The sequence below is a fragment of the Psammomys obesus genome, unplaced genomic scaffold (genome assembly GCF_907164565.1).
Source record: "Psammomys obesus unplaced genomic scaffold, mPsaObe1.curated_primary_1811, whole genome shotgun sequence".
Classification (NCBI taxonomy): domain Eukaryota; kingdom Metazoa; phylum Chordata; class Mammalia; order Rodentia; family Muridae; genus Psammomys; species Psammomys obesus.
Genome location: NW_026590061.1, coordinates 1,598,089 through 1,609,493, shown reverse-complemented (window position 1 = coordinate 1,609,493; position 11,405 = coordinate 1,598,089). Strand labels below are relative to the sequence as shown.

General features: G+C 53.4%; 1 protein-coding gene across 1 annotated transcript in view; it reads left to right on the top strand.

The window, feature by feature from the left end:
- The window catches only part of Ccdc91 (coiled-coil domain containing 91), a 117,579-nt gene that overhangs the window by 12,061 nt on the left and 94,113 nt on the right, over nt 1-11,405 (top strand). The window contains exon 2 of the mRNA XM_055605616.1: nt 9,843-9,923. Within this exon, the coding sequence (XP_055461591.1) occupies nt 9,894-9,923 (30 nt within the window). The 5' untranslated portion in view covers nt 9,843-9,893. The remainder of the gene's footprint in view (nt 1-9,842; nt 9,924-11,405) is intronic.

The following is an 11,405-nucleotide window of genomic DNA, read 5'->3' as shown; positions in this document are numbered from 1 at the left end:
GTCTCCCTTCCTTTTGCTCCAGGGTAGTTCTCAACCTGGGATCTAATGGCCCTTTGGCAGGTGGCCGAAGGCTGTCACACAGATATTCACATTCCAGTTCACAACGGCAGCAAAATTACAGTTATGAAGTAGCAACAAAAATAATTTTACAGATGGGGCCCCCACAATGTGAGAGAGAGTAATAAAATTCGACGCACTAGGAAGGTTGAGACAGCTGCTCTAGGGCAGCCACAACTGCCACCTGGCACCGAGAAGGCTCTACCAGCCCCCACCGAGCGGCTGGACTGTGCAATCAGAGTGTCTGTGAAAGAGGAAAGTATCGGTGGGGAGTAAGGTGCAGCCTGACCCCATCTGTGGGCCTTACTGTCCCCTCAGAGCCCCGGGCTGCTGCCTCTGTCTTAGGGGCTCGGCCGCTCCCGGGAAGAACCCGGCTTCAGAACAGCTCTGTCTGCAGCGCCTGTACCAGGTGGGGCGGCGCCTCAGCCCCAGCCCCCGGCCCCAGCCTCCGGCCTGACAGCTCGGGACAGCTCAAGCTGCGCTGTGAACCCGCAGGCGCCCCGCTTCCTCATCTGTCTCTTTTCCTCCAGAAAGAGTGTGTTCTGTTGTAAACGCTTGCTGCTTTTCTTTCTGTGCGCATTTCAGGTGTTTTGGTGAGTTTTCTAGTTCTTCTACAGAAGGGACCGTCTTCGTCGTGCGTGCCCGTTGAGTGCTCTCTGGTAGTGTGTCGTGTTCACTTTGAATGTGACTCCAGGGCAGGTGACCGTGGAGTTAGCCGGTGCCTGGGGCAAACGTGCATTTGAACTCTGCAGTCTTGTTACACATGAGTGTGCGACTATAAAACACAAATGTCTTCCCTCAGCCCATCATTACATTTTTATACAAATCAAGTGCGTAGAACCCGGCCTGACACGCCTGGGCCCTGGGTTCAGTTCCCTGCACAGGATTAGAACAGGCCGGAACGCAGAGCCCACCTTCCAGCCCTGCCCTGGCGATTGTCGCCTCCCCCTGGCGAGCTCTCCGGCGTCTGCGCTGAGCTGCCCAGGGTCGCAGCCACAGTGCCCGGACAGTGGCTCCCTTCACGCGGCCACGACTGTTGTGCAGGTGTGTGCACTCTGTGTCGTTCCCGGCTCAGCCGAACAAGTGAGTCTCGCCCTGCCTTTTCCCAGGTGTGCTCTCGCTCACGCAGGCGGGCCGGCGTCCACCCGTGACGGGGGGGCACGAGCTCCTCGGCCGCAGTGCTGTCCCTCCACCCCTGTCCCGGGGACTCACAGGTTCCTCCAGGTTGCACAGGCTACGACAGGCTGCGCCCTGCCTGTGTCAGAAAAGCAGTGCCTTCCACAGCCCCAGACGGACGTGTCAGGAAGGTGGAAGCGTGCGGAGGCGTGAGCACAAACACACGTGACTTGTGGAGTGAGCGTGGCTGCATTTGTTGGGTCCGCACTCCTGGAGGGGAGGGCCCACGCCCACCTGCCAGGCTTGGCACTTTCGGTTGCCGTGTCTGAGCCTGTGCCATTCTACTTGAGAAGGGGCTGTTGTGTAACCGCCAGGGTGACAGGCCCCGTGCTCCCGAGCCTTGGCCTGCTCTGCCTCTCCTCCCGGCTGTCCCCTCTTGGTGGTGTCTTGGCCTCTGCTGCTGCCCCGTCCAGCAGCTGGCCCTGCCCCGTTTCCTGGAGCGCCCATTTCTCTACGTTTCCTCCTTCCTCTGCTCGAATGCGCCTAAGGATGATTCCTTTACAATTTCTTTCACACTGCTGTCACCTGTGTCAGTGGCGGTGGTGGCGTTTCGGGGTCAGCCCTGCAGTTGAAACTTAACATAGCGTCAGCTTTGCAATGAAGACGTACTATGGAGGATTCTTTTGAGCCAAATCTTACAATTCCTTTAGATTTTTTAAGCTCTTAAAATCTTGGCTGCTTTTAAAGTAATTTTAGAGTTAGTATACAGAGATGCAAAGCAATGGATGTAATGATGGCGTGTGTGTGTGCGCGCACATATGTGCACGTTTATATTGTGCTAGTATAATTTCTTTTGCTGTGGTAAAACATTCCAACAGAACAGCTTTGGGGGAGAAAGGGTTCATTTGTCCTTCAGCTCAGAGTCATGGTGCAGCATTTCGAGAACGTCTATGTCATGAGCTCAGTCAGCCTGTCATGTCACAGCCAGGAGCAGTGAGGAACAAGGGGTCCTGGCTTTCCTTTAGCCAGTGTCTCCCCTCTCGCACTGTCCAGGACGCCTTGCCTAGGGAATGGTGTTGCCCACAGGGGCCAGACCTTCCTCATCAGTGAACAGTCTAGACAGTCCCATGCAGACATGAGCAAAGGCCAGCCAGCTATAGATCATTCTTCAGATGACTCTGGGTGTGTCAAGTTGACAGTTAAAACTAATCAGTGTGCGCGCGTGTGTGCGCGCGTGCACACACACACAATTATCTGAACCCTCCCTCACTTCCCTCTTCCCCTCTTCCTCACTTTTGCTAGTCTCCTTCATTCCCCAATAGCCCTACTTTCTGCTTCTGTGTCACATGCATTCCATTTCTCTCTCACTCTCCCCTTCTTTACACACTGTACAGCGCGCATTGTGTGTGCGCAGATTTCAGGAGAGGCGCCCTGCTTGTTGAGTCTGGTCAGTTCTCCATCCGTTCTGTGAGCCGAGTGGACGTCAGTGTGTCCAGGTGTCGAGTTTTCTGCCCATCATCTCACTGATGAGGGAAGTCGAGGTTGTGGGAGCAGGCGTCACTGAGTTCCCACCGCAGGAGCCGCCCCTCTTGAAAGGCAGGCCTTCGCTGGGCGTGTGCGTCTGCTTCTTGGGACCCATCTGTCGGGTGTCTGAACACGTGGTCTGCTAGTGCGAGCAGTAGTCCCGGCTACAGGTTTTTGTGCCCATGTGCTTTCTGTGGGTGGCTTGTTTTAAAAACTTTTTTTCAAAGGAGTGTATTTTTTTTTCCTGGCAATCCTGCATATCCTGTGTAAGTATTTTTCATTATTAATAATTTTGAGAAGAACCAACTCTAGGTCAGAACATGGTTGCTAAAGCTGCTGTTTTCTCCAGTGTCCTCACAGAGGCTTTTCATCTGATCTGCCAAAGTCTGTCCATCTCGCACCCCCTGCCTACTGTCAACAGCTTGCTTGTGGGAATTATTTCGATGCACTTTGTGTAAGTCAACAACCACTAAGAGAAATTCAACGAGATACGAGGTTTAGTTCTCTAGACCTGTAGGCTGGCCTGGCGCACAGCCCCTCTTCTCACACTGTAGAAGTTTCCATTTCTGGTTGTGACTTGAGTCCCAGCTTTTCACTGTTCTTTTCCATCGTCTTCTTCCTTCATTGGGCTTCGTGGTTAGAAATCTCCTCTTTAATTGAATTGCAGAGCGGTTCATCCTGTCGTTTTCCACTCCTCTGTCCAGCAGCCAGGGTCGGCGTTTGTAGGTACACGGCAGCATTTTAATAATGAATCTGGGCTTACAGAGAAATTGAATTAAATTCTTCAGTTATTTTAGAAGTTCTAACATCATGCTATTTACATTTCTGGCCACAGCGAACGTTTTTGTGCAACTGGGTTCTGTAGGAAAAGCCTTGTGTCATCATAATCTTGGAAAAGCTGTGGGGACTTGGCCTGCCCAGAATCCCAGCTTTAAATAGTCTCCATGAATCTTCCAGTTCAAATTGTGCATTCCTTCTAATTGGAGTTAGCCAGAAACTTGAGCATAATCAGACGCAAGGCCCCCAAGCGCGAGGAAGCTGAGCTGTGCGCAGGTGAGGTGACAGCTGTGATGATGCCGATTTATGGGACCCGAGCCCAAGCGGGGACCCCATGGCCAGTGCTCGCCGTCCTGTCTCTGTGCAAACAAGGCTTAGAAGTATGCATGGGTGATACGGTGCCACTGTGAAAGCACCCAGAGACACTTGTGTAACACGACAAGAGTGAGCTGAGGACTCCGTCCCATTTGAGGTCAGCCTTCAGCTTCTGAAAAAGAAACTTTGGTGGCATTTGTTTCGCTCAGCCTCTTTCTTAAGGTAACTGGTAAAGGTCCTCGAGCTGTGGAAATGGCAAGCAAGGGTTCGGCGCCGGCCGCGGCTGCTCCGTGTCAGCCCTTCCCGTGCTCAGTAGGTTCTCCCTGCGCCAGGCGTCCAGCCCTCCTTTGTGTGGGCCGTGGGAACTGCCTTGTTGCAGCTTGATCAGTCTGATGAAACACCCGACAGCAGCGCTTAAGACCAGGCCAGGGACAGGCAGACCACTGCCTCAGAACCGTCCTGATTGTGCACGTAGCCTTTGTGCAGCTGCCAGTGGGGATCAGTGGTGCCCGCTGCCTCAGTGCCCGCTGCCTCAGTGCCCGCTGCACTAGCGCCCACTGCACTAGCGCCCACTGCACTAGCGGGCTGCATTAGCTCCCGCTGCTTTAGCGCCCGCTGAATTAGCGCCATTAGTGCCAACATATCGGCTGCACTGTGAAGCAGGAACTCTTAGGTGGAGATTCAGGCCGAGCACTTGTGTGCCAGCATTTGCTTCAGTCGCTGGCCTCTGCGTTGCTGTGCGGGTGACAGGGCACACGGCCTTGCGGCGGGCCTGGGAATTGCAGCCCTGTTGTGAATTTGCTCTTCGGATTCTCTTGATGGTTTTCTCGGCACTTTGGCTCTTTGCTGGGGTGTCACATTGGGTTTGCTGTGTGCACTGTGGAGCTCCCCAGCCGAGGTTGACACCGAGGTGACCCTGGAAGGCAGGGAACACCCTTTCAGGTACTGTCAGCTGTACCACAGGCTGCAGCCTCTGAGGCCAGTGAGGCCCTCGCTGTGGACAGACCCGTGCACTTCATCTGGTCTCTTTGCCCTAGGTGGCAGGGAACTAACCCACACACGCACCTTGTACACCTGAACAGCTCCTTCCTGCTCACTGGCGAGAAGTTTAGGGGGGAGTTCCATGCCAGACAAAGTGTCCTGATTTCAGAGCTTCAAATCACAGGTGCAGTTTACAAGGCAGAGAGTGGTGAGATTCTCTGGATAAAGGACTTTGTTGAAAATACTTCCAGTTTTTTAATAGCCATTCTGGAAGTGTGAACCCGGAGGAGGTTCTCTGGACTGCGGGGGGCTGAGCACCGTTCTGAGCGCAGACCTGGGGGAGGCTCTCTGGACTGCAGGGGCTGAGCATCTCTGCGGGTTAGGACTGCCTTGCACTCGGAGAGAGGACTGTGGGGTCACAGTGACGGGCTGGGGGAGGGGCCGAGCAGGTGTGTGTGTGAACCAGGGCACAGGCCCAGGACTCCTTCCAGACACGGCGGGCTAAGTAAGCTTCACCTTGGAAACCTCAAGCTGGAAGCTGTGGCCAGGCTCTGGCGCCGCAGCCAGCCACTCCGGTGTGGTTCTGCTGTTCAGACACCGTCTCCCCCAGTGTGTGAACATCAGCAGGTCACTTCTGCGCTCCCCTGCATGAACTTCCTAGATTCTCGTGTTAGCGTCTGTTTCCGTGTGTGATCATGTGGCTAGACTGGTGGCCATACCTTGTGGAGTCTGACACACTCGCCTTGTGGAAGACGTCGCCATGTCTGAGGACGCTCTTTCTCTGCCTGTGTGGACAGTCTTGGCCACTTCTGTTCCCCACCCGCTGCCTTCCGGGCTCTGTGTGCTGTGATTAGTTTGGTCTGTGTGACAGTTGGATACTCGAATTTGCACACTGTGCTCTTTAGGTGGCTGAATGTGATGACGTAATGCTTTTGGTGTTCGTGAACACTCCTGTGGTGAAAACCTTCTGAATGGTGGATAGAAGTGGTAGCACGTCCCTGGGGGTGACACACGTCCTCTGTGTGAGAGAAACCCAGAAGGCACCGCGGCTGTCCAGAGGAGTGCTGCGGCCTGGGACCTCCTGCCGCAGTCCTTTGCCGGGTGTGGCCATTCACCAATATTTGCACTGCTGGTCCGTGTGGAAATAAGGTCATTGTTTCACTTATTTGGTTGTAAAGGTGAATTTGATCTAATGATCAAACTCTGTTGCTCAGAGGTTGCCTTTCAGGTTGGGGAGGAGGAAACCTCCTATCCTTCACCTTCCGCCCTAGATCAGGTTTCCGCTGGCTGCGGTGAGGTCCGTGCACGGGCACTGTCAGACAGAGCCTTTAAGCCAGGTTTCCGGCCTGGGTGCCGTCATCAGTGTCGCCATGAGCTCGGACACTGTGAGCCACAGGGCTCACCCCAGGGTGTGGGGCTCAGCTCTCCCTGCCATCGTCCTTTTTAAAGCTTGGGGGAAGGCATTCACAGTACAAACCTGACGGTTTCCAGATTCTGACGAGTGCCCTCCAGTGGGCTTACATGCTGGGGCATCATCCCTGCCACCCGCCTGTAAATAGATGGGATTTCCTAGCTCTGAGGCGTTTACCGAGCGGGGACAGGCCTGTCTGACGTGCAGGCCTGTGCTTCAGTTTATGTAGATTCGGGTAGAGTGGGTGGTCATGAAAATAGTATGTGTATGACTTAAAACATTTCTATTCTATTTTTTGGGTTTTGGACCCAAATCCTTTAGGTGATACAGAGTTCGGGTTGGAATTACTGTCTCCCCCTTCCTCCTCCTTCCCTTCCTTCCCTTCTCTGTTCCTGTTCTGAGGGTAAACCATGGTGCCGTGTGGGGCAGCCTGCTCAGCAGCCGCTGCGCACTGAGCTGCCTCCTCAGCGGACGCCGGCTTTTCATCTGTCAATGTTGATGGAGCCTGTGTCACGCAGTGAGATGCTAGAAATACATAAATCATGGGACTTTGATCCAGATAGTTTACTAATCACTATCAATAGAATGTAACAGTGGCAGTGGTTATATTTTAAACACAACTGATGAAAATGCTCTCTTGTCGTTGGCGCTGGCAACTGTTTCCATGACACTGCCAGGAGGAATTGCTTTCAGATGTGAATTCCGCTATAACGGAAAGATTCTTCTCTGGGCAGAGAATGGTTATTTCCAGTGACTTGTAAAACATTGTTATTGGAAATGACTCATTAAATTTCTTATGTATTTTTATTCTGTTATATGATTCATAGAAATAATTTTTTTCCTAGCCATTGCCTTTGTTCCCACTTTGTCTGTTTTATAACTGAAGGTAGAGGGAGATCCATGCGAAGGTCTTCATGTTTAGTTTTATATAATGTATGAAACTATGTGTATTAATATATGTAAATCAATATATAAACTACGTGAGATGCAGAGTCTCTGAATGGCTGTGTAAAATTCAGTATTGATGGTCAGGAACCGAGGCCTGGAGGAGTGCTGGCTACTGGCTTGCTCCCGGGGCTCTCCACCCAGGGGCAGCGTCGCCAGCACGTGCTCGGTGCCCACACCCAGCACTGATGAGAAAATGCCAGGCAGCCCTGCGGAGAGGCTGAGCTCACGAGGGTGTTTCTCAGTTGAGCTTCAGGAGACCCAGGCTTTTGACAAAATCCAACCAACATGGCTTTGAGCAGAGTGAGGTGGGGCTCAGGTGACATGGACGCCCTCCGTCTAGGCCGGGGACGTGCGCAGACTAGTTGAGAGAGTTACCACACGCACACGCATGCACACGGCCACTCAGAGACTCGCATTGGCCCTTAGAGGTTCCCGACCTCGTTCACTCACTCAGCCCCTGTGTGGACCAGCTGGCCGTTGGGCTGGGAGAATGCCAGATTGCGTTTCTTTCTTCTGTGCACGTCATTTCCACACAGTAAAATTGGACAGAGTGTTGGCAGCATTTGAAAGTGAAATTTAGAAAACTGTTGTAATTGGGTCTACAATGCCGTACTCTGGATTTGTCTGTCTATCAATCTATGTCTCTATCTTCTACTATCTATCATCTATCTGTCATCCGTCTACCTTTAGGGGAGTATGGTAAGACAGCTTTGTAATCATGCCTCAGGTGTGTGCAGGGTTAGTATCTGGGTTCCATTTTTCGTGGCTGGCTATGGTATGCCTCATAAGACCAGGTGTCGGCACAAACCAGGCAGTTCCAGGACAGTTCAGCTGTGTCATTTACTCAGTCATTTGATGACTGAAAGTTTTACTCCTGAAATGCACAGAGATGCATGAGGATTGAATATGGAGAACATTTCTGGAGAAGGGCAAGAGAGCGCCCCATGCTGTTTGGGGTGATCCAGCCATCTCACTTCCACACGCTGTGCTGTTTGGATTCACTGTGTGTGTTGTTTGTGTCAGATTAGGCTCATTATGCATGCAGTGTTTACTCTGTTGTGTTTTCTGGCTTTCCATGCAATTGTAGTTTGTTATTAATTAATCTTGAGACATTTTGGGCATCTTATTTTCAGGGATTGTTTTACCCCATTTTCTTTTTGGAATTTTAATTACATGGTTGATTTTCTGGCAGTGTACAGGAGTGGATGCTTTTGTTTCTCCTTTGAAATACTGTGTGTGTGTGTGTGTGTGTGTGTGTGCGCGCCTTTGTGCATGCCAATCTCTCGTATGCAACATGTGTGTGCACCCCTTCGCCTGAACATGCTTCAGGTTCTCTCCTGTTGTGTAAGCTTTGCAGATGGCTCCATAAATGATTTCTCTTACGCTGCTTTTGGAATCAGTGGCATTTTTCACTTTCCTCTTAGTTTTCTTCTGCCTCTTGTTAACCCTTATGCACGATGTCATCCGTTGTCTTTTCAAATGGGTTACATGAAGAGTTGTGGGGGCTGCCAAGAAGGCTTAGGAAAGGCATTTGCTGCAGGGTTTGATGGCTGGAACCCACACAGTGGAAGGGGGAGAACAACTCCTGTGAGGCTTCTGTGACCTCCACGCTTGTGCTGTGACACACGCATACACACACCTCACAGCACACACACTAAATGTAAACATGAGTCCTCCTTCATACAGTAACTGCTCTCTGGGTCTGCCTCATTGCTTTAATTCTGGACATTTTGGATTTTTGTGTTGGTCTTATAATTTATGCCGATTACTATGTGTTTTATTTACTTTTCACTGTTGGTGTGTAGCACCTTTGCCTGTGTGCATGTTTATGTACCAAGTTCGTGCAGTGCCTGTGGAGGGCAGAAGAGGGTGTTCCACCACTGGGAACCGGGCAGGGTGAGCCGGCGTGGGGGTGCTAGGACCTGAGCCCTGTCTCTGGAAGAGCAGCCAGTGTTTGTGATGCAGAGCCATCCTGCCAGCCCTGCCTGGCACAATCTTTCAAAGCTTGACAGAGTTGGTGTCGTGAATGGACATACCCTTTCTCTGCCAGGTGACTGCAGTTTCTGAACACTAAGTGGGCATGTCACTCCCGAACGCCAGTCACCCCGGTTGTTTGTCCACTGTGAACACGCTGGAGTTTGTCCCTCCCTCACTGGGTAGACCCTCGCCTAGGAGCTGTTGGCCCTGCTGAGGCTGTGGCAGATTGCAGCTCACTTTTGTGATTAGATACAAAGCAAAACAAAGCAGAGGTCATAGAATGTAGACGATGTAAATGATGCATTACTTAATCCATATAAAATGGAAAGACTAGAGCAGCAGAGAAATCAGAGTTAAAAGTGCTAACATTGTTAATAACTGTATGCCAACTTTTTAAAAATAGGTTTTCTAGGAAAATTTTACTTACAAAGCCTTCTGAAGAAATTAAAAGTCTGAATTTTCCCATAATTGTAGAAACTGAATCTTCCCACAAAGCAAGCAGCAGGCCCAGAGGATTGGCTAAGAACATTAGTTTTTTAACCAAAAATCTAAGAAATAGATTACTCCATTCTGAGGCAATCTCTTTTAAAGAAAGAAGGGAGTGGTTTCCAGCCAGGTGTGAGCCCTGCTCCAGCCTGAGGAGACACTGTCCCCTCGGGGCCTCAGTTCACGAGTTCAGCGTGTGCCTCAGTCACGGGCTGGCGCACACTCACGGCGCGTGCCCTGTGTTCTCTAGGTCCCAGGAGCTGGCCTCACCACAGTGCCCGAGTTTGGGTCCGCCGGCGGGATGGAGGACGACGACTTCGGTGGCTTCGAGGTAGGCCGTCAGCTCTGAGCCGGTTAGCAGTGACGGGCGCTGCATGTGTCAGCGGCCTGCTGGCCTCAGGGTCCGAGAGCCTGCCGGGATGCTCTCCCACTCTGGGCTGGGCGGGGGCCACTCTGCTGTGGGTAGCGTGGAAGCCAGCGCGCTGCTCACAAGGTGTCCTGTTTCCGCTCCACAATTCCCGACTCCTTCCAGCTTTCTGAGGATCACCTGGCCCGGGAAACGGCCAGGCCCTGGTGAGGTCTCTGCTGTCAGGGACTTTGCTGGCAGGAGGGGGGGGTGCTGTGTGCCAATCAGCTGCCCAGGACCTCGGGCACCTTCGGGCCACCCGCTGCCTGGGCTGCACCCTCCCCCCTCCGGTGCCCTCCCCTCCTAGATGCGGGGCAGGTTTGGCCAGCACCTGTCCAGAGCTCCAGGCTGAGGCTCCCCGGGCCTGAGCCGGAGCCGCCATGCAGGCGGGAGGGGCCGTCCCCAGCCTCGGCACCTGTCACCGGGGCCATTCGCTCCATCCAAAGTGGGTTCACCTCTCGGGAGGTGGGCGGGCTTCCAGGAGGAGCGCGCCTCTGTCCACGCTGTCAGTGTGCAGCAGCCGTGTGGACGTGTCCTCCACGTGCAGCCCGGCACTGTAGACACGTTCTCTATGTGCAGCCCAGCACTGTAGACACGTGTCCTCCACGTGCAGCCCATGTAGACCTAACCACATTCCATGTTTCATCCCAGAATGGTTTTTAAGGCTCGTTTGAGTGTTTGACATTTTTGTGTAAGGTTCGTGAATCTCACACATCTTCGGTGTGGAAAACTGCGCCGGCCTTGAGGCCCGGGAGTGCCTCCTGCTGCGGCGGGGCTGCCCTGGCGCCGCTGCTGTTCCCGGGGCAGTGCGGGCCTCCCGTGCGTGAGCCGCAAGCTCTATGCTGGTGCATGTGTCTTCCGCTCAGCAGCAGACCGGCGGAGCTGGTCTCCATGTGTTCCCGGGGCTCCTTTCCAGGTGTCTGTCAGGTGTGGGAGGGCAGTGTGTTGTCCTGTCCCCGGGGCAGCTGTCTGAAGCCTCTGCTGCTGGGCCCTTTGACCCTGGGGCACAGTGGGGTCAAACCTCTGCCATCAGTGCCAGGAATCTGTGGTGGGTGGCCCAGGGCAGCCGGGGCCTTCCTTTACACAAGCTCTTACACCGATGGAGACCCTGCGGCAGGGGCAGTTCACAAGTGAAAGTGTGATGGCACACAGGTGGGTCACTCTTGACTGGCCGGGGCCTTTGGTCAGGGAGGGGCTGTCCACCTAGATCAGGCGGGGCAGGGGTGAGCAGGGCAGGAGGAGAGGGGAGGGGGGAGAGGGGCAGGAGAGGGACAAGGGTGAGCAGGCAGGAGGAGAGGGGAGGGGGAGAGGGGCAGGAGTGAGCAGGCAGGGGTGAGCAGGCAGGAGGAGAGGGGAGGGGGGAGAGGGGTAGGGGTGAGAGGGGCAGGAGGAGAGGGGAGGGGGGAG